This window comes from Cervus elaphus, chromosome 5 (assembly GCF_910594005.1).
Source record: "Cervus elaphus chromosome 5, mCerEla1.1, whole genome shotgun sequence".
Classification (NCBI taxonomy): Eukaryota; Metazoa; Chordata; class Mammalia; order Artiodactyla; family Cervidae; genus Cervus; species Cervus elaphus.
The window spans coordinates 116,914,376-116,936,434 of NC_057819.1; the positions used below are offsets into that span (position 1 = coordinate 116,914,376).

Consider the following 22,059-nt stretch of genomic DNA (forward strand, 5'->3'; position numbering starts at 1 on the left):
AGGGCTTGTGGGGGCGGGGGACATGTTCTCGCTTTATCCAAGGGGCTCCGGAGCGACCTAGACACGCAGTGATGCCCCAGAGGAAGCAGGACTCGTGTAAGGTAAGGCCGCCGTGGGCCACCAAGCCTGGGAAGAGGAGGCCGGGATGGCGTTTTCTCCACACCTTCCCGACTGGCCATCCTCTGACATTCTTGCATCCAATTCGGTATACGGGGGCAGGGAAGAAAATAACTCGAGCTTTACGGTTTACAAAGGGTTTCTGTGGTCCTCCATATATTAGATTCCTTGACATAAACATCATGAAGACAGGAGGTCACACAGATAGGAAACAGAGCATAATGGGCCACAGGGATCCCAAGTCTGCTCCCTCCCAGCAGGCCCTGGGACACAGCAGGCAGAGTTCTGAACCTTGGCTCTGACCCAAACCAGCTCATCCCACTGGGCCGAGAATCAGAATAATCACTATGTTACCTCCGGGTGTTACAATGCAGTGGTATCAGCATGTCACAGGTCTTCAAGAGGAGCCATCTTCTCCATGCCTGGGGTAATGGTGCTGGGAGGGGTCCATACGTTCCCTTCTTTTCCCCCTCTTGCCGGGTCTCAAACCGCAGAAGCAGCCACCCTCTGCCGTTCTCATCCAGCCCTGGACCCACTCTGCAGCTTCCTTGACGAGCCTCAGCCCCTTCTGGGTTTGCAGTGAGTTAATGAGCTGGTCTCTAAAGTATGAGCAGCTTGGGGAAAGGAGGCACTGAATGTGGCCACCACAGCAGTCGCATTTGTCACACTCATTTCTGGCTTTAATAGGCTGCTGGCCGCAGGATCAACACATCAGCAGGTCTGCCGGCTCTAGCAAAAGGAAGCTGATGTCCACACTGGTCTAATTGGGTTGGGGAAGGAAGATGGAGTACGTGGATGTGAGGCTGCCCCAGCACCTCCACTCCTCTCAGACAGGTACGTCTGGACCTGGCTGAATCCTCCTGGATGAAGTCAAGAGGGCAACTGTATCTTCTGGGGCTGGGGGAGTGAGGGGCCCAGGTCTTGGTGTGGGAGGAGGCCACGCTTAAGCCCAAATGGTCTGAGCGGAGTCTGGGAACCTCAGTTGGGTCAGTGATGCTGGGGGTACACTGGCAGCATGGGGCATTTCAGATCAACACACTTTATTCAGCACCAGTGGCAACTCAGGCTCTGCACCAGGAACAGAAATGAATAAGACACAGTTTCTGCCCGCAAAGGGCTTACAGTCTAGCAGGAGAGACCAACCAGCTTTTGGTTGATTATACTGTGGATTCAGGTAAAACATGATGGTGGTGGCAGGGTGGTAACCCAGAGCACCTAACCCCACCTGGAGCTTCAGGTGGTGCCTGAGTTGGAAGGTAACCAGTTGTGGGGTGGGGGGGCGGGGCAGAAGGGTTATTTTAGATTGGGGAGCAACAAGGCAAAGGCACAGAGGCAAGAAACATCCAGGTGCACGGGGACCACCAAGAGCTCAGGGAGGTAGAGTGGTGGGGGACAGGGAGCGGGCTGCAGGGAGTGCTGGGCAAATGCCACGGGGGGACGGTGGGTCATCTCAGAAGAGGCCTGGCCTCTGCCCGGATACAGCATCACCCACAAGGGAATCCTTCCTGTATCCTGGCTGAGGGCTTCAGTCTATGGGGGAATCCTGCTTGAAGGTGGCAGCCTTTGGTCCAAACTGATTCCCCGATGTCCACTAGAAGGACATTTTGGCCATGATGGGGCACGTGCTTGGAGATGGTTCAGGCCCAGGGACCCTCCCAGCTTTAAACACTGGTGACGGCCCCTGAGAGTGCTCCTCACCCCCACCCACAAGAAATTAACAATAGTCTCTCACTGTTACTGCCACACCCTCTCATGGACACTGTTCTGTGGGGGGTTCCAGAGGGAGGGGCTCTGGGGGAGGTGGAAAGGATCATCTGCTGACAGAGGGCTGTTTCCCTGCCTCGGACGGAATGTAGTATGTGCCCAGAGGAAAGGTAGGCCCAGGGCAGGGCTCCAGCCCAGATCCAGAGTGCGTGTGTCGAGGGGTTGGGAGGAAACCCGATGCATTTGTTACCTGGTTCCAGCCTCTGAGAAGATGGAGACCCAGCAGTTCCTGCCTTGGAGGGTCCAGCTAGGGGGCAGGCAGGAGGTAGTGGGTCAGCAGGTAGAGCAGACCGACGATGCCGGCCAGCCCCGTGAGGACCCCGAGCCGCAGTGGCAGGTACTCCAGGGAGTGCTCCAGCTCCGCGTGCAGCAGGACCACCTGGCGTTTGGTGACGCTCCACTCGCCCGAGTTGTCTAGAACGTGGCGGGCCATGCGGACCTTGTCCTTCAGGGGCAGCTGGGCCTTGATCCTGGCCTCTGCGTCCTCGCGGCTCAGATTGTTCCGCCGCATCAGCCGGGCCAGCTGTGTGTCGCGGTCACTAAGGACCAGGCAGAAGGGCTGCTCAGGCGCTGCAGGCTCCGGCCTCCCTCATCCCTCGTTATAGGGGTGAGCAGCCCTGGAAGCTCGGGCTCCCTCCACCTTACCCCACTCTTCGTGAGCACCCTACCACCGCTGTGGGCTACCTAAGCCCCTTAGTATAAATGGGGAGGGGAAAGGGGGGCAGCAGCTGTCTTCTGCCATTTGGGGTCTCTCTGCTTGGCTACCAGGCCCGAGATTCCTTGGTTTTTAAGATGGGAGGATTTGGTCACCTGGAGTCAGCGACATCCTGCATCCCTGAATGGATGACCTTTACTGAAAGGCCTGGGTCTGCAAGCTAAATACTTCCTGCAGTTCCCCTGGGGACCAGGGCCTGCGGCATAAAAATCAGCTTCCTGGGCTTCCACAAAGAGCCCTCTCCTGGTCTCCCCACACCCACCCCGGCACATTCAGGGCACAAGGGCTGTGCTGAGACGGTGGCCGCTGGGCTGGATGCCACGGAGGAAGCGAGATGCCCCAACGTGCTTCCAACAGGAGCAAGGACTTGAGAACCGGATCCCCTTGGCTTTGGGACAGGACTGAGCACTGCACAGGAGGCCGAGCAGCACCCAGTCTCCCAGCTCCAGAGGAAATACAAAGAATGCCTCTCTTGCCTGCTCTCATGTTACCGCCTGGGCCTGCCTCAGCAAGCTCCCTGGCCTGCTTTGGCTACACAGGCACTGTCTGGCTGTTCTCTGGAGCAGGAGCATCTCTAGCAGCCCCCTAGCTCTCTGACTGCCTAAGCCCCTAGATGGGAACAAGGTGGGAAAAGGCTGCAGCAGCTGTTTTCTGCCATCTGGGGGTCTCTCTGCTTTGCCACTAGGCCAGTTTTTTTCCAGTTATAAGATGGGAAGATCTGATGACTACAGTTTAGTCCCTTTAGTCTACTTGTGGCCTAGACCTGAGGACCTCCTGGGATGTGAAGACAGAAAGGACAGATATAACCTGAACAGTAGCCAGTTCCAAAGCCACTGAGGACCAAATGCGGCAGAAAGTCATTTCTGGCTGACCAATCAGGGAAGACCTTATATAAAGATGGTGTTTTTGTACTGGCCTTGAAAAGTTGGTAGGACTTCTGACCTCCTTTGTTAGGAGGATAGCATGCTGTCAAGGTCATGGGGCCAGTTCCCACCTGGCTGAGAACAAGGACTATATGCAATCCTTGTCAGGGACTCTGCAGATCTGTGGCTGGGAAAGTCTGGCTGAGAGAATGGAGATGGCTTGGGGCCACCAGTGAGCACTCATCCTTCAGAGGGTGAGGCTGAGACCAGTGGGCCTCCCGGGATGTGAACGCGGAACTTGCCAACGGCCCTTCCTGGAAGCTCAGCAAGAGTCCCATGTGATTAGTTTAAGGACTGATGTTGTTTGGGGTAAGGGAACTTTGGCCCATACATTTATCCCACAATTGGTAAGCTCCTCAAAAAAATGAATAATCACTTTTTGGTATAATCACACTTTGGTAAATCCCCCATATTAGCTCAAATGCCCAAGGGGTAGTTTGCCAGTTAAAGGAGTCCATGTGGGGATGGACTTATTTTTGTTGAGTGTAGATTCCTTTTATGAAAGACAAATAATCCTTATTTCCTGAGTATCTCTCAAGAGTCATACAACTACATGTGATAACAGTGGGGGATGTCTGGTACCCAGGACCCTGGGAAGGCTCTGGCCAGTGAGTGGGGCTGGAGGATCTCCTGGGAAGCTGGCAAATCCACAAAGCCCCATCTATCTGCCAGGAGCCACAGCTGTCTCTGTTCTTGGCAAAAGGAAAGCATGGGAGGAGGAAGGTGGGAAATGTAGGCCTGAGTCACCTGGTGACTGCAGATGCAACCGGGTCTTAATTTGTTTACTCAGGACAAAGAATCTGCCTGCAAAGCAGGAGACCTGGGTTCAATCCCTGAGTCAGGAAGATACCCTGGAGGAGGGAATGGCAACCCACTCCAGTATTCTTGCCTGTAAAACGGAGAGAGGAGCCTGGCAGGCTACAGTCCATGGAGTCACAAAGAGTCAGACACGACTGAGCGACTAACACTTTCACTTAAACATTATATACTCTGAGGTGTTTTTTTTTTTTTCTGATCCCTTGGTACAAAGTTTGGAATTATATTAAAACTCCAAGGCAAAGAGAACTCTGTCTTTATGGAGTCTGCTTGGCCTCAGTTGATAGTCTTTCCCAAACAGGGAACAAAGAACCCAGCGAGGATACAGGTTTACGTGGGTAGACACAGGCCAGCGGGGGAGAGAAGAGGATGCCCGAGTCCCTGCTCCAGGCTCAGCAGATTCAGGCTGCCTTTAAGTGACAGCCCAGGGCTGGGAGCTGGGAGGGCAGGGTGGTGCCGGGGGTGCTGAGCACTCCGGGCCCTGCCTCCGGTGTTCCAGGAGCCTCCCCTGCATCAGTCTCCTGAGAGCCACCCTGTGCCCGAAATGCCCGCAGAGCCAAGGGCCCACCTCTGCCTGCTGAATCTGTGGGTGGCCTCCTGGAAGTTTCTGGAAGGCAGAGACACCCTGAAGCCTCATCTACACTCACACCCCAGTGGGACTATGACTCATTTTCTCTGACAGTTTGATCCTCTTGTTTGCCAAACCTGGATACCGGTCTGCTCCATGTCCCGAGGGATTCTGAGAACAAAGCACCTTCTTTAGCTGAGTTCTGACAGCTCCCTCTCTGAAACTTTCAGTTCATACATATTGCCAGTGGGTGACCCTAGACAAATTCTGTAACTCCTGCCTTGAGTTTCCTATACCCCAGAAATATCAACTCCTGTCCTGACTACCTTATGTTGAGAGGTAAATTGATGTGGGAGCTGTTTGGAAAGTTGAGAAGCCTTACAGGAGGGAAAAGGAAACCACTGAATAAGAACATTGTCTCCCAGGGCAGGGCCCAGCATCTGGACTGAAATGCCTCCAAGAGCCAGCAGGGGGAGCCCTTCCCAAGCACTAAAGAGACACCTGGGGGCCATCACTTCCCACATCCATCCCCAGGCATGTCTGGGCCTGGCTCTATAGAGGTGTTTCTACAGGCTCTGGGCACTGCTACGCAAACCCCCTGGGCCTCCTGGTCATCATGTGGGCAAAGGGTAAAATGCGATGGGCCATCCAGGGGTGCTCCTTTCCAGCCTCAGTCGGGCCAGGCTGTGCCACACACTCACCAGTATACCACCACTGTGTGCTTCATGTACTTGAGCAGTTTCTTGGTCTCAAAAAGCAGGGGGATGTCCAGAATCACGTAGCGGTATCCTGGGGAGAGGCCAGGAAATGCACAAATTCAATTCTGTAAGCACACACAGGACTACGTGCTCAGCGTGGGAACGAGCCAAAAACAACGTCCCCCATCATCAGGAGCTCCCCCGCAGAGCCGGGAGACCTTCTAAGGAAAGGCATAACCTGAATGCTGCTGCTAAGTCGCTTCAGTCGTGTCCGATTCTGTGCGACCCCATAGACGGCAGGCCACACCAGGCTCCCCCGTCCCTGGGATTCTCCAGACAAGAATACTGGAATGGCTTGCCATTTCCTTCTCCAATAACCTGAATGTTAGCTGGTTCCAATGCCACTCAGGACAAAATGTTGCAGAAAGTCATTTTGGGGTGGATGATCCAGGAAGATCTCATAGAAGGGATGGCGTTTGTAGTGGCCTTGAAAAGCAGGTTGGACCTCTGAGACTTGAAAATGAGGTGGGCGGAGGTGAGGGTTCCAGGAATGGGAGCGGCTCTGGCTGAAGTGGGGCCTGGAGCAGAGTGAGGCAAAGCTGACAGAGCAGTCACAAAGGGTTGGGTTCCCCTGATCTGAAACCCAAAGAGTTGCCATTTCTGAACAGGGAGATGACACAGCTGAATTATAGGAGACTGGAGAGAGTTTCTGGGAGTAGCTGGGTCCTTTCTGCCCTATTTCACCCACCTTTCCTCAAAAAAAGAGGAAAAAGGGCTTCCATGGTGGCTCAGTGGTAAAGAACCCGCCTGCCAATGCAGGAGACATGGGTTTGATTCCTGGTCCCGGAAGATCCCACATGCCGAGGGGCAACTAAGCCAGTATGCCACGACTACTGACCGCATGCTCTGGAGCTTAAGAGTTACAACTACTGAGCCCATGTGCTGCAACCACTGAAGCCCGCGCACCCTAGAGGCTGTGCTCTGCAACAAGAGAAGCCACCACAATGGGAAGCCTGAACACCACAACTAGAGAGTAGCCCCCACTTGCCACAACTAGAGAAAGCCCAGCGCAAGCAACAACGAAGACCCAGCACAGCCAAAAATAAATTAAAAATAAAAAAAGAGGTTCTCCCCCCCCAGGAGCCAGGTCCAAGCCTGGCTCCCTGCTGAAGAGTCTGGCAAGGCTATCTATAGATTCTCCCCAAAAAACTCATATGTGGGCAGCGGGAGCTGCCCCAAAGGAAAGAGGCTGCTTCGTGGCATCAGAGGTAGAGCTCCAGCCAGGGAGAACACATACTGGTTTGGAGGTGGTGGGTGGTTATGACTGATACTACAGAACCAACTCCCTCGGGGTAAAAGATGCTGTCTAGCCTGCCTACCATTGTGTTGGCCAAAAGGTTCATTCGGGTTTTCCTGCAACATCCTATGAAAAAACCTGAATGAACTTTCTGGCCAACCCAATACAAGCCAAGGCCAGTCAAGGGGGCGGCGCCCTCACCCACTGTGAGCAGACACGTCCCTGAGCTACTCACCCAGAAACACTCTGGGCTCCTAGTTCTCGACACCAGTGACCACTGTGTAAGTGTCAACAAGCTGGCATGGGTCCAGGAGCAGTGAGAAAGGGCTGGGCGCTGGCTCTGGCCCAGAGACGCCTGCCTGGCTTGGAAGATGCCCCACTGCGAACACTTCCAACCATATGTGGTACCATCTTGGGGGGTCATAGTGAAGCTGCACCCCAGGTGGTATAGGGGACACAGTGACCCAAGCCTCTGGGTTTCCTGTTCCTCAGGGCTCGAGGCTCAGGAAACCCAAGAGACACCTTCAGGTGAAGCCACGCTTGAGGGAACGGGCTCTGGGATGCACCTTGGTGTGTGGCCCCCGCTGTTTCACTTCGGCCCCCTTACCATGTCGGCAGGTGAAAAGATGACCCGCCTCACAGGAAGATGGTAAGGACTACGAGAACGAAAGTTTGTACCACTCAGCTCCCCCTCACCGAGACCCTCGCTTGAGGCTCCACAGATGATAGTTGCTATTACTTCCATTACCAGTGTTCCTGGAGGAAGGAGGCTGGCAGTGCAAGGCTCCCCACTCCTCTCCAGCCCAGAGCAGGAGCCGAGTCCAGATCCTCCCTGGGCCTTTTATCTCCCTTTTCTGCTCCGCTCCTGTCCCTTTCTCTCCTGTCACTGTCCTTTCTCCTCGGCCCCTCTCGGGAGCTCGCGGCCAGCTCTTTGGTTCGCTGGCAAAGGGCTATTCAGCTGTCACATCGTTCCTGCTTGATAAGCTCTGCAAACCATCCTGACTCTATTAAGACATCCGTCTGCCTACGCGGAGACCTCCCAACAGCTGGTGATCTTATCTGATGTTTGATTATACCAACTCTGACAGTTGTATTTGTTATACTCATCAGGGGAAAACTGGGACTGAGGAAGCCACAGCTGTCGTCTCCATTTTTCACCTTATCGAGCTGAAAAGAGCTTTCTGGCTTTTATTTAAGTGGTGGTGGCTGGGGAGAGGGGAGGCTGGGTAGATGACACAGCAGGAGAACTTTGGAGCAGGTGACATTATCCGATGCGTAATTTCATGAGGGGAGAGTCGCTGCCTCCCTGAAGCCCTGCAGACGTATGTACTCATGCCTGGCCTGGGAGAGATCTCGAAAGGGCAGGAATGAAAGGCAGAAGGCCCCACTCCCGGTTGGGGGATGGGGTGGGGGAGGACAGGAGGGGTCCTGGCATAAACACAAGAGGCAGGACAAAGGCAGCAAGAGTCCGGAGACTCTCCTTGAGGGAGGCGGTGGGGAAGGAGGCCTGCGACAAGGAGATGGGGAGCAAAGGCTGGTCTGGCAGGGAGGACACCCAGATCCGCTCCTGCCTGGCCAGGGCTCAGGGTCAGGGAAGGGAGTGTCAATGTCAAGGCTGTCTGTCAATTCATTCCTTCCCTTCGGCAAGGAGGTACTGGCCGGGGCGGTGGGGTCTGGGGGGTAAGGTACCCACTCTGTACATGAGAACCTGATGCATGAGAGAATTTGGCCATGATCACAGTGCAAAAGTCTGGAAAAAAGCATGAAGGCTCCTCATAGCCTCCGGGAAGCAAAGTCTCAGCCTCGTGACTGGTGACTGACGGCAGACAAGCAGGCAGGCCTTCAACGCAGAGCCTGGGCTGGAGGCCCCACGTCCCAGAGGCTGGCAGGCAGCTCTGCAGGGCCCCGGGCCAGCCTATCGTCTGATCCCAAGCCACTGCTCTGGGCTCTCCCCCTTCTTCTGGGGGCTCACCCCATCCTGGACAGTAATGATCAGGCCACCCCTACCCCATGCCACTCTGAAGAACTGTGCCTGGACTGTGGCGTACGGCTTGGGAAAAAGGCTGCCAAATACGCTCCCCTCCTCCAGACTTGCCCCATCACTTGGCTGGCCCTGCACATGTCCGGCTTGCTCTCTCCACTGAGGCCCAGCCCTGAAGGATTATCCTCCACTGGAATCCACCCCTGCCAGCCCTGGCCATTCTGGAGCCTCCCTACCTCCCACCCTGCAAACTTACTCTCCCAGGCAGCTCAACCAGCACCAACTCTGACCACGGTTTACATTTGCTTGGTGACCCACAGTCACGGTGTGGACTCTTAGTCCCTAAGAACTTTCGAGATGGTATTATTAGCCTCACTTTGTGGAGGAAACAGGCAGAGGGGTGGGCTCACCCTGACAGTCATGCAGCTGGAAACCATGAGGGCTGGGACTTAAACTCTGGTCTTATGACTCCATTATTCGTCAGCTATTATTATTCCCTGAAGCTTCCCAGGTGGCTCAGCAGTAAGGAATCCGCGTGCAGTGTAGGAGATGCTGGTTTGATCCCTCTGTCGGGAAGATCCCCTGGAGAAGGGAATGGCAACCCACTCCAGTATTCTTGCCTGCAGAATTCCATGGACAGAGGAGCCTAGCGGGCTACAGTCCATGGGGTCACAAGAGTCATACAAGACTTAGTGACTAAACCACAACAACATCATTATTACTCCCACCCCTATGAGAAAAATCAGCTTCCTGGAGTTCAGTGCTCAAAAGCCTCAAGCGCCTCTTCTCGTTAAACTGTCCACTCCCTTAAGAGTTGAGGGACATCACTTCATCTTTCTGAGGCTGGTACCCGGCTGCACAGGGGATGCCAATGAGCAGAGTGAATTCAACAGCCTGCATGAAAACTGGTTCCTCCCTCCATGGACAATCTCTCTGCACAGAAGGGTTCGTGCCTGGAGGAACTGGCTCTGCCCTGCCTGGTCCCAGGTCCGGGACTTACCCCGGAGGAAGTACTTGAAGGTCTCTTTCATCATTTCCTTGCAGATCTCAGGGTGGGTGATGCTGTTGAGCAGGTGCCGCCGGTCGGGCTGGTTAAAGATCAAGTCGCCCAGGACCTTGCGATCGATGTCACCGTTCTCCAGCAGGACCTCGGTGCCGAAGGCCTCCACGATGCGCCGGTGGGCAGGGTATCCCGGCTGGACAACTGGGGCAGGAAGAGGAACCTGCGTCATTCTCTGGAGCCTCCAGGCCAACAAGGGGACTCCCAGGGGCTACAGGCAAAATGATGGGGCAACCCAGGGGTGCTTCTTTCAGCTGGAGCAAAAACAAAATCAGGGAGACTTCCTTGATGGTCCAGTGGTTAAGAATCCACCTGCCAATGCAGGAGTGCAGGGAGCCGGCCTGAATGTACAGGCCCCTTACGGCCCTAAGAGAGATCAAAAGGTCTCTCTTTGTCCTGCCACCCCTTCTTGTTAAAGTATAGACTGGCATTTGTCTCCTTCAGGGAAAAAACACACCGGTGACCTTTTTGCCTGTTTTTCTGGTGCTGATAAGCTCATCATGCCTGAAACCTGTTTTCATCTAATGTTCTATTGATGAAGCCTGTTTTCTATCTAATGTTCTAATGATCTTAATCATGTTGGGCGCTAGGGTAATTAATGCTTTACTGATCTTAAGTGTGGGAATTTAAAACATCTGTAGCTCTGCACGTATGCAAACCCTCAATCTATTCTTAGTAACTCCTGTTAGCGTATATATAGGCGTGGTATTCTTCAATAAAGTTGGCGGAGTCAGACTCCGTCCCTCTCAACCCCATCTTTCTCTTTCTGAGTCTTCTTTTTCCTAGGTACTCTGGTGATTGCGTTCTTGACCAGTTCGTTTGCCGGCAGGCTCCGGCACAGGAGACCTGGGTTCGATCCCTGGATCGGGAAGATCCCGTATGCTGAGGGGGCCACTAAGCCCACATGCCGAAACTACCGAGCCCGTGTGTCTAGAGCCCGTGCTCCACAACAAGAGAAGTGCCGCAATGAGAAGCCTGTGCACCACAACCAGAGAGCAACCTTCTCTCGCTGCAACTAGAGAAAAGCCTGTGCAGCAATGAAGACCGAGTGTAGCCAGAAATAAGCAAATAATGTTTTAAAAATCAGAGGAGGGAAAGCAGTTAGGGAGGGGACCAGAGCACCCAGAAGCCTTCGTGTTGGTCATGGGGTGAGGGGAGGGGGAAGGACGAGTGAGCAGAAGAGAGGGGGCCACAGGGGGTGGCAGCAGGAGACCAGGCTGATGGGAAAGGCCTGCAAAAAGGTGAGGCCTGACGGAAGGAAGGAAGCAGAGAGGAGCTGCAGGGTACAGCTGTGCCCACAACTCACCGTGCCGGGCAATGACGTCCACATCGATCACCGCACAACCCAGCTGCTGGAACACCTGGATCACTGAGCTCTTGCCCGAAGCGATGCCCCCTGTCAGGCCCACCAGGAACATCTTCCCAGGAAGGAGGGAGGTCGGTGAGACGGAGAACCAGGAGCCCGGAGTCACTAGGGGCCAAGCTCCGCAGTGGTAAGGGTCCTCCACAGGAGCGCTGGAAGGACCTTCCTATGGGACAGAGCAGCCCCAGTCAGTGTGGGGCCAAGAGGCTGGGGAAGGTGAGGCAAAGGCAGGCAAAGCCAGGGAGTGCCGCGGCCTGAGCCTCAGGGGCTCCAGATCCACCTGAGACAGAAAACTCTTTAACAGAGGCCTCTGGTATTCTTTTAAAAACAGTCACAGAGAAGGCAAATTCTAACACTATGCAAATTTAGCCATCAAAATGCTGAGCAGGCAGAGCAAGGTCAAGTGCTGTTAGGCAGAGAACTTTCTGGAGGCGGTGTACCCCACTAAGGGCAAACTTCCCACAGGAAAGGGACAGCTGTCCCTCTGGGATGAACCCAAGGCACTCTCCAGATGCCCCCAGCATGCCGCCAGCCCCCACTTCCTCGTCTGGACCAGAGGCTCACGGAGGAAACGGCCTGCCCCGTGTGCCCCAGCGCTAGCACTGGGACAGCCTGGGCAGCTGGTCGGGACTGAGAGGAATAATCCCTCCTCCTCATCGAAGAAGTGACCCAGGTGGGGAGCCCAGCGGCAGGCAGGCTGGGTGGCCACTTAGACCAAGGTTTGGAGAAGGATGGAGGATGCCAAGAATAATGAGGAAAGGATGACAGGCTTGATGGGTAGACAGCCTTAAACCTGGCATCGTGACTTGTGGCTCTCAGACGAAGCTGCAATACACCCAGAGGCTAGAAGCATGGATCCCTTCAAACTCAGCTCTTCCATTTACATGCCATGCAATCCAGGGGAAGTCACTTGCCTCTGGGAGCCTCAGTTTTCTCATCCGTAAAATGGGGATGACAGAACCTGCCTCCTAAAGCCGTGGTGCAAAAACTCTGCAGATTGAGAAAATGCATCTACAGCCCTTAGCACACTACCACTCCCATGGTAAATGCCCAGGAAAAGAGGTGAGGGTGCTGGTGCAGGGTGGACGCTGGGGGTTATGCTCATGTGGCAAGGCATGGAAAGGAAAAGACTTTCATGAAATTAGGTCTCCATTCCTGCAACTGAAGACTCTCGCCGTGGATTTTAAGCTATGTTGCTTTTTCAGTAAACATGGTTACCATGCCCTGGACTTTGTTCCCAAGCTGGGAGAAATTATATCCAAGGCCAGGTCGCTCTCATCCTTTCTTCAAAAGTGTCAAAGGAAGGGTTTCCAGGACCTTGAAATCTGTCACAGGACTTTTTTTTTTTTTTGGTTAAACAGCAGATTTACTGTCCTGATTACACTTAGCTTGAGCTTATATTTCAGTAGTCATGTACAGATGTGAGAGTTGGACCATAAAGAAGGCTGAGTGCGAAAGAATTGATGCTTTCAAATTGTGGTGCTAGAGAAGACTCTTGTGAGTCCCTTGGATAGCAAGGAGATCAAACCAGTCAATCCTAAAGGAAATCAACCCTAAATACTCATTGGAAGGACTGAAGCTGCTGAAGTTGAAGCTCTAATACTTAGGCCACCTGACACAAACAGCTAACTCACTGGAAAAGACCCTGATGTTGGGAAAGACTGAGGGCAAAAGGAGAAGAGGGAGGCAGAGGATGAGATGGTTGGGTGGCATCACTGATTCAATAGACTTGAACTTGGGCAAACTCCAGAATGGTGAGGGACAGGGAGGCCTGGTGTGCTGCAGTCCATGGGGTCACAAACAGTCAGACGTGACTTAGCGACTGAACAACAATACTGAAATGAGCCTGCCTCCCCTGAGGACACACCAATGATGGGGAGGCGGCCGCTCGGACGTGAGCTGGCTGGCTGGGTGCCTCGAGGTGACACCAACCTAGAAGTTGAAATCTGCCCAGGCTCATTCTCATTCAGGGGAGCCTGGGATGGAGAAAGGAAAATATCCACCAGTCACCACCCAAACAGAGTTCTGACTAAATTATTAAACCGTTTACAAAGTCTGCTCCTCAATCTCTGAGACTGGAGTTGCCCTCAGGTAGGTCTCCCCACAGCTTACAAAAGAGGAGTTAAGGATCGGATTCAGCTGATGCTTTGAAATGGAATGCCGAACAGCGGCATTCTTCATCCCAACTGTCTCCTGTTGTCCCTAAAGCCCTGGGTCTTCTCTTCTGCTGAAGACCTGCCTGGAGGCACGTAGTGGGGCCGGAGAACTGGCCGCAGCTGAGGGAAAGGACCGGGCCTGCTTCTCCACAGGGGCCTGACACCTCATCAATGAGAACAAGCTATTGCCACCTGGTCGCCCGAGTTTGCTGGGTTGGGTAAAGGGGCCGGGAAGACCACGTGGCCGAGCTGACCTCACCTCCTGCCTATATACAGGACGGGACCCTTCTGGAGACCTCCTGCACCAGACCTCAGGGGAGAGGGGTGGAGGCACCCAGGTGGTTCTATCGCGTCACAGGGCTTGGGACGGGCTCTTTGTTTATGATGGTATAGACTGAGGACCAGAGAAGACGGGACTTGCCCAGGACCACAGCTAAAAGCAGAGCCTGGATGGAAATCGGGGCTCCTAACTCTGTCCAGACCTCTGCCTTCATGTACTCAGGGAATGGGAAATTAATTTACATTTAGATTAAGACGAAATAAGGAGAGTGGGTCTGTCTGCAGGGGCCAAAGAAAAATGATTTCTTGACAATCACAGTGGTTTTCCCTCTGCAGAACAGGGGGCCGAGTCTAACAGATGACCACTAGGGCACAGGCTCAGGGTCTGCCCCTGGCTCCTGGGGTAACCTAGTGAGATTCTCCCTTTCTTGGGGCCCTGACTGACCGATTGTATAAACAGGCTCACAGCGGCTTGGCCTCCACTGGGAAGGGCGAAGGGATGGAGGCGTGCATGCCCCAGGAGGCTGTGAGCCCCTGGCTTGAAGGGGCCAAATACCAGCTGTTCCAGTCCCATAAGCCCCTCCATAGCTCGCGCCCTCACAAACTGCTGACTGAGCCCCTGTGGGCTTTGCAGCAACCAAAGCAAAACACAGGTCTTGCCCCTCAGGAAAGCTTGGCGAGACAGACAGTAACAAATGAAACCAGCCAAGAAGGGAACACTGACAGGTGACCGAGAGCTGTCACATGGTACTCACCCTGGGGCTGGGGAGCGCTGGTCTGCCCCTAGGAGCCGCCCTGACCCAAGGGCCCACTGGACCCTCAAGGCTCAGCAAGGGGGAAAGGTTTAGGTACCAAGCTGCCTGGAAGTCAGGCCCCTGGTCCCACCCAGACCTGCCCCATAGCTCCGCCCCAGGCACCTACTGGAGCGGCGACCACCTCCAACATCCTCTTCCTGGTGTGGCTCAAAAATCATCACTTCGTAGAATCCACCTCAGTTCCCCTCACTGCACTGCCATCCTAAAGCTGGCTGTGATCTGAATCCCCTGTGAAACTTTAGAAAAAGTGCAGAAGAAACCCAGCCTTCACCCTGGCCCCCTGCCTCTGAATCTAGGGAGGAAACTCGCGTCCCAGCCAATCAGACACCAGAACCCCGGTGAAAATGGAAGGCTGTGGACTGGAGTTGAGAGGTCTGGTCCCAGCCTCTGCACTCTGCCCGAAAACTAGTTGTGACTTTGGGAAGCCTCCTCAGCAGCCTGGCCCAAGGTGGGAAGCGCCTCGAAGAGAGAAACAGCGGAGCCCCAAATGCCTGATCTCCATTGATCCTCCGTCTGATCCTCCATCTCCACACCTGTAAATGTGGGGCTGGACTTCCAGCAGGAAGAACAGCAGCGGCCCCGGGGTAGGCTGTGAGCCACGCTGCACGTCCTTCCTCCCCTCCTGTGGTCCAGAGCTCTTCCCAGGGTGACCAGATGGCACGCCGACTGGTGGCCGGCCGTCGTCTTCCCTCCTCAGCACCCAAAGCTGTTCAGAGCGTTGGCTTAGCTGGAGAAGAAGGGACAACACCAGGGCCCACAGTGACAAAGAGAAGCCAGTGAGTGGGAGCTGGATTCCAGAGCTGATCCTGGGGGGGAGGAGCCACATCCAATCTTTCTCCTCCCTCTGTCTCCACATCGATAGGAGGCAGCAGGGAGTAAAGAAAGGGTAAGAACTGGGGTCAGAGAGGGGGGTCTTCAGCCCTGCGAGGTGACGATGGAATTCTGTTGTGCGCTACTACCTCTGGGCCCTTTGGTTTTGACTTCTGGGGCCCCCATGGTCCGGAGACAACAAAGAAAATACATTTGGGGAAGGTTGATCTCTCTTGGAATCTCCCCTGGCAGCGTTTCTTAGAGAAAAATGAGAATGGACTGCTTCACGGGCCTCCAGACAACCCCCTGCTGTTTGGGGAATTCTCAGTCCACCATGCCCACCCTGCATGTGGGCCCACTAAGCCACCCGCACCCAGAGCCTAGACCCCTGCAGGAGCCCGTGACCTGGCACCCCCTCCCCCCCAGTCCCTGCCTTGCTTCTCTCAAGGCGGCCAAGATCATGGCTTAATGTGAACATCTGCTCCTGTCATTCCCATCTAAAACCTTCGCTGTGTTTCTCCTTCTCCTCCTCGACTTCAGAGGCCTCTGGGTCCTGTGATACCGCACCGTCCACCCCGCTCCCATCCCCTCCGTCACCCCTCGTCCACGCCTGTGCTTGTCACATGTGCCTGCTGCCTGACCCCGAACACCAGGCTCTTTCCTACCTCGGAGCCTCCACGTCTGCGGTTCCCCTGTCCACCGCCCTCACCTGGCGGACTCCTCGAGTCATCCCTTTGCCAATCAGGCAGCAGGCACTGTTCAGAACAAGGGCGCCTGCCCCCACGGAGCTCACACTCACTGAAGGAGGCAGTAGGGGAGGTATAGAAAGAGAAGGCTCACGATATGTGAAGCAGTGCTAAGCAGGGGAGGGGATCAAGGATGGGGGTCCTCGCTTTGAGGGACCAGAGTGGTCACTCTGAGTCAGGACCTAACAGCGGGAGGGAGCAGGTCACCTCTCTCAGTGCAGCCTGTCCCCCGCAACCCAAATTGGGCTCCTCACACCTCTCACCACTTCATTTCCTCTCCTTCCCTTGTGCCCACCCGGCTGTGTGCTTCTGTCTGCATGAGGATGTGTTAGATAAAATAAGCTCCACAAGGCCACAAGCCGTGTCCAGCGCTTGGACCCTTTTGTCCCTAGCATCTAGCCCAGGGTCCAGGGTCTGTCACTCACCAGGTGAGTGATATTGGTCACCTTATTTAACCTTCCTTTGAGTTATTTAACCTTCATCTGTAAAATGGAGCTAAGGAGCCCTACTCTGGTTGCCATGAAAAGTAAATGAATTAATATATGTAAAGTACTTAGAACAGTACTTAGCACACATGGAGCTCTCAACCAAAGCTCCCTTTTCATGCTGATAGTGTTTGATGAGCATCGTAGAATGAATGACTGACCAACTCCATGAGCAGGGAAGGTGACCGGAAATACGTGGGGTCACATTCTCCCTTCATCGGCACAGAGGAGGCTCCCAGCGTGCTCCTCTATCCATGAGAACACACTGCTCACTGCTAGTAAATCCCCCCTAGAGAAAAGTGGAGACAAACAGAACACCCAGCGGCTTCAAGCAGAGGAAGAACTGATAAGTGAATGGACACTCTCTGCTCCCTCAGGAGAGCTCGGGGCTTGGTTGGGAGGGACTTCTATTGTTCTGCATCTCCCAACCAATAGCCCCACACCTGCCGGCTGGGGCCAGAAGTCTGCTCCCTCATTAACTTCCAGCCTCCTCCCTCCTCTGCAGCCTTTCATGATTTCACCCTGGGCCGGCCTGACCGGCCACGAGCCTTTCCTTTGAATTACTTTCCAAAGCGGGTGTATCCACTTCGCTCCAATGATCAATATAATCATTCATGAAAACGAGTTGTTCCCTACCTTGGGACCCAATTATTTTCTTGTGGAACCAGAGGTTGCAAAAATATACTGTTTTCCAGTTAACTAGTAAGTGCTATTTTTATCTACGCTTTCCCCATTCCTGATCTTTCATTATTGGTGAGAGGCTGCTCTTTAAACCTGAGTCCAAGTTCTCCTCGTCCGCTGGACCTATATTAAGTCAGCACCTCCTCCTCCAGGATGCCAGGAGCTGGAGGGAGTCCCCAGAGCAGGTGTGGCGCTCAGCCTGCCTCTCCCTCGGCCCTGCCAACAACAAGGGAAGGCAGGTCCCTCTCCTAGAGCCCTCTCCAGGCACACATCACTGCTCCAGGGAGGTTTTACGGGTGGACAGGGAGGTTGTTTGGACTGGACAACTATGCTAGTGTTCACAAAGAAAAATGATCACAGGGAAAGCCAAACCTCAGGCGCTGTGAAGTCACAGGGCCTGGGCTGGGCAGTCATGTGGCCTCGGGCAATATACTTCAGCACTGTGGGCTTCTGTTTCCTTACGTATAAAATGGGATTAATAATGACTACTTGGGACTTTCCTGGTGGTCCAGCGGTTAGGACTCCAAGCTCCCAATGCAGGGGACCTGGGTTCAATCCCTGAGGGGGAGCTAGGATTCTGAATGCTGCATGGCACAGTCAATAATAATAATAATAATAACTACGCACAGGGGTTTCATCAGGACTGAATGAGGTACCATATGCCACCATCACCTCATCTTTCCTAACTCAACGTGTGACATGTTGGTGACTGTGGTCTACTCCCTTTCCCTGAAGGGCACCTCCGTCCTTTCAGTTGCCCAACCCCAAACCCTCAGCATCCTTCTGGTTCTTCTCTCACAATCTTCATCCAACCCACCTGCCCCCTGTCAGCTCTACCTCCCAGACATGCCTGGTCCCCCCCACCCCGCCCCCGAGCCCCGCATCTGGCTCCCGGTCACTGCAGTGACTTCTGGGTGATTTGCTGCCACCTTTGCTCCCTGACAGTCTGCTGGTCACACAGCAGCTAGTGTGATCCTAAGTCAGATCACTCACCTCTCCGTCTCTGAGTTCCTATGTGTCTCTGGACAGACTCAGCTCCAGCCTCTCTGGGTCCCTCCTCCCACTCTCCCCATCAAATGAGACCCTCCAGTCACCCTGGCCCCTTGCTGCCCCTTGACTGTGTTGGGCACCTCCCACCTCAGGCCTGTGGACATGCTGGCTGTTCCCGCCACATGCAGGACCCTTTTCCCAAAGGTCACAAGGCCCCTTTCCCCTTCTCTGTCCCACTGCTACCCAATCAGACTGTCCTGAATATATAAAGTAGCACCCCTCCGTTTCCCTCATGTTCCACTTTTCTTCACTGTGCTTATTATCACCCCTCAAATATATCTACGTGATTATTTGATGTAATCTGCCTCTCCCCCTAGAATCTGAGCACTATTGTATTTAAGGTGCTTAAAACAGGGCCCAATAAGTAGAAGGGCCTCAAAAAACATCTATTGAATACACAAAATATAAGTGTTAGTCGTTCAGTTTGCGACCGTATAGACTGTAGCCCTCCAGGCTCCTCTGGCCACGGAATTCTCCAGGCAAGAATATTGAAGTGGGTAGCCATTCCCTTCTCCAGAGGATTTTCTCGACCCAGGGATCGAACTTGGGTCTCCCGCATTTTGGGCATTCTTTACCATCTGAGCCACCAGGGAAGCCTCTGAATACACGAAGCACACAGCTAAATGTCCAGCTCATGGGTAAGCAGGGTTAGGGTTAGTTGCTCATTCTGAGGCAGGAGGCAGATGCCCCCACCCCCACCCCCCAGGGTAAAAAAATTGGAGATTCATTCTCTATTGACCAAAAAACTCCAAGATGTTATTAGCGGGACAATTAAGGGAGGAGGCCGGACCCTGCAGAAACCACATATTTCTCATTCCTGAAGTCAGGAGATCTCCCTGAACACACATGGGCAGAAAAGGCTCCTAGGAGGCCAAAGAGGAATCATGTCAAGGGATGATCTACCCAGATGCCTTTTCGGTAGGATCCATCTTGGCTAAAAGATGCATATGCCCACATGGAAGGATCCTAAGATATAACGAATATGGCCTGTGAACCAGGCAAATCATAATGACTGGCCAAAGGAAACGGGGAAGAAATACCCCATAAAAGTAACTCAAACTACCACGAGGGCAAGACTCAGCAACTCTGGGACTCTCCCTTTGAGTCTGCCCGTGTGTCTAGCCACATGTACTGTACTCTTTTTCCTCCTAATAAATACTTCACTTGCTTCACTACTTTTGGTCTTTGCGGAAATTCTTTTCTGCAGAGCCCAAGGGCCAGGGCCCTTGTCACTGACCACTGGTCTAGTGGCTAGGATCCAGTGCTTTCACTGCCGTGACCCAGCCTCAACCTCTGGCTGGGAACCCAAGCCCCACTCCAAGCCATTGCAAGCTGAGGTCACATGAGATCAACTCTAGCAAATATACAGGGATACATATATGAATTAAAAGAAAATGTTCCACTCAGCTTATTAAGAGAAGCATTTCAAATAAGACTTAGGGTTAACAATGATCAAAACTAGTTGTTTTGGTCAGTTGTGTATTTTCAATTTTGGAACTCAATCTAAAAGAAAATATTTAATAGTATGACAATACAATTTTCAAAAATGTTTTAGTTTTTATACGTATTTTGGTAGCAGAGCAGAACAACAAACCAAAGACTTTCGAGTATAAAACTGATTTGACTAGAAAAAGAAATTCTGTGAAGGAAATTAAGTGGAAATAGGAGTTCAAGGAGGAAAAAGAAACATGTAAAATTTCAATTGTTCAATAAAAGCTGGTTCATGTAATCTCTTCCAAGGATGAGGGAAAATCAAATCTTTATGGTATTTAGATTCCTTTGCAGACTTAAGTGTCTTGACAGTTTCATTTTTAAGATGTCAGTATTTACAGTTAACCAGAAATCACAGCCTTTGCAACTATTGAAACTTTCAGAGAAAAATTTTAGCAACCTAAAAATGTGAAGAGTGGGTAGTTTCCAAAAGGAAGCTGAGCTCAATCAATGGCTACTGTTGGCCTGCCTTCAGTCGTAAAGGCACAGGCACCGAGGTTCTGAACCCTTTGAACAGGCTTCCCATGAGAACAGATTCAGACCTTGCTCAAGAGACAGAAGAGGATTTGGTGGGAATTTAAGGCCCTCATAAGGAAAAACTACCCCAGCCGGCCTGTCCACTTCCTATAGCCGGATCTCTATTATGTCACCGTGTCCCCAGGCTTGTCTGCACCGTCAAATCCATTTGACTTATTCAGGCAAACCTGCACCCCCGGCCGCAAAGAAAACACATTTCAAAGCCTTCCATTTCCTCAACTTTAAAACTAGGACTTAATGTCAAGGTTCATTCGGGTGAAAATTTCCCCATAACTAAGAGAGGGAAAAATTTTTGCAAACTTCGTAAACAAACTCAGCGCCAGAGGCGCCAACGCCTCTATTTGGGAAGCGGGGAATGGGGAGAGAAGTAGGCTGCCCTTTTCATAAACGCCAAGAGTTGGGAACTCCACGCCACCAATGTTTCATGTGAGCAAACAAGAGCCGGAGCGGTACCCACGGTCACACAACTGGAAATGGCAGAGGCTGAATTCAAAAATCAAACTTCGATCTGACCACAAAGGTCTGAAGTGCAGCGGGTGGTGGTTTAGTCGCTAAGTCGGGTCGACTCTTGCGGCTCCATTGACTGTAGCTGCCAAGCTCCTCTGTCCACGGAATTCTTCAAGCAAGAACCCTGGAGTGGGTTGCCATTTCCTTATTCAGGGGATCTTCCCGACCCAGGGATCGAACCCGGGTCTCCTGCACTCTGCAGGCAGATTCTTTACCGAGTGAGCTACCAGAGAAGCGGCTTTAGCCTGAACCTTGGTTTAAATTCACTATTTCCACTGCTTTCAGAAAGTTGTAAACCTTTCTCAATTTCCACAGCTCTAAAATTGGTAAAACATCACCTTACTTAGTAGGGTTGTTGTCAAGGCAATGAGCCACGGAGGTAAAAGCGTTTGACCAATAGCTGCTACATAGTATGTGCTCAATAAACTGTAATCGAGACTCAAAAGAAAGGCGCGTATTCTACGCCAGCCCAACACGACTACTGCGCCGAGAATACGGTGCCTGGACACAATGCCTTCAGGCTGGACGAAGCCCTACAGGCGCGGTGGCCTGAATGCCAGAGTAGACAAAGCGGCCCCAGGGACCGCAACCCGGCCAGCCCCCTCCCCCGGGTCCGGCCGCTCCCACTTGCCCATGCGGCGCGCTACGTACCCTGGGAGCCGGCTTGGGCCGCCGCCGCTCGCCCAATCTCAGAGGCGCTTACTGGGTGGCTCTCTGAAGACAGGCGGGGCCTCGGGAGCGCGCGCACGTGGACCGGACGTCCGGCCTGCTGAAGGGGGCGGGGCCGGCGACTGGGGGCGGGACCCGGAAGGCGCGCCTCCCTAGAGTGCTGGATTACTCCGCCCTGGGCGCTAAAACATTTCCAAGCTGGAAGAAACCCGGGGCGGGGGAGCCTAACTTCCAGTTCAGGACTGGCCACCACTAGCTGTGCAGCCTCTGGCAATGGCAACAATTGCCATGGTAGTGGCTACGGCCAAGTCTTTAACAGCACTCTGTAGGCAGTCTCATTGAATCTTCACAGTCCTTGAGGTAGATACCATTACCATCCCCTTTTTTTTTTTTTAATTCTTCTACACCATGTTTTATTTAATTTATTTATTTATTTTTTGGCCACGCTGTGCAGCATGTGGGATCTTAGCTCCCTGATCGAGGATCGAACCTGGGCCCCCTGCATTGGAAGCTCAGAGTCTTAACCACTGG

General features: G+C 53.2%; 1 protein-coding gene across 2 annotated transcripts; it reads right to left on the reverse strand.

The window, feature by feature from the left end:
* Positions 1–1,140: 1,140 nt before the first annotated feature.
* On the reverse strand, positions 1,141–21,641 carry DCAKD (dephospho-CoA kinase domain containing). Of its 2 annotated transcripts, none has more exons than XM_043904875.1 (5): positions 21,511–21,641; positions 11,246–11,468; positions 9,880–10,083; positions 5,605–5,692; positions 1,141–2,420 (listed from the first exon to the last, which is right to left on the reverse strand). In XM_043904875.1, exons 2-5 carry the CDS (start codon positions 11,355–11,357, stop codon positions 2,129–2,131), a joined length of 696 nt encoding a protein of 231 aa, XP_043760810.1. In that variant the 5' UTR covers positions 11,358–11,468; positions 21,511–21,641; the 3' UTR covers positions 1,141–2,128. The 2 variants fall into 2 exon arrangements, with proteins under 2 accessions (XP_043760810.1, XP_043760809.1); XM_043904874.1 differs by lacking the exon at positions 21,511–21,641 and adding an exon at positions 15,086–15,232.
* Positions 21,642–22,059: the final 418 nt, after the last annotated feature.

What these genes read in the sequence shown, in the direction of transcription:
- DCAKD (XM_043904875.1), bottom strand. Translation starts at nt 11,357, where the DNA reads ATGTTCCTGGTGGGCCTGACAGGGGGCATCGCTTCGGGCAAGAGCTCA. An exon ending in GGACGTCATTGCCCGGCACG is followed by an intron (nt 10,084 to 11,245) that starts GTGAGTTGTGGG and finishes TTCCTGCCCCAG; the next exon opens with TTGTCCAGCCGGGATACCCT. An exon ending in CACACAGTGGTGGTATACTG is followed by an intron (nt 2,421 to 5,604) that starts GTGAGTGTGTGG and finishes CCTGGTCCTTAG; the next exon opens with TGACCGCGACACACAGCTGG.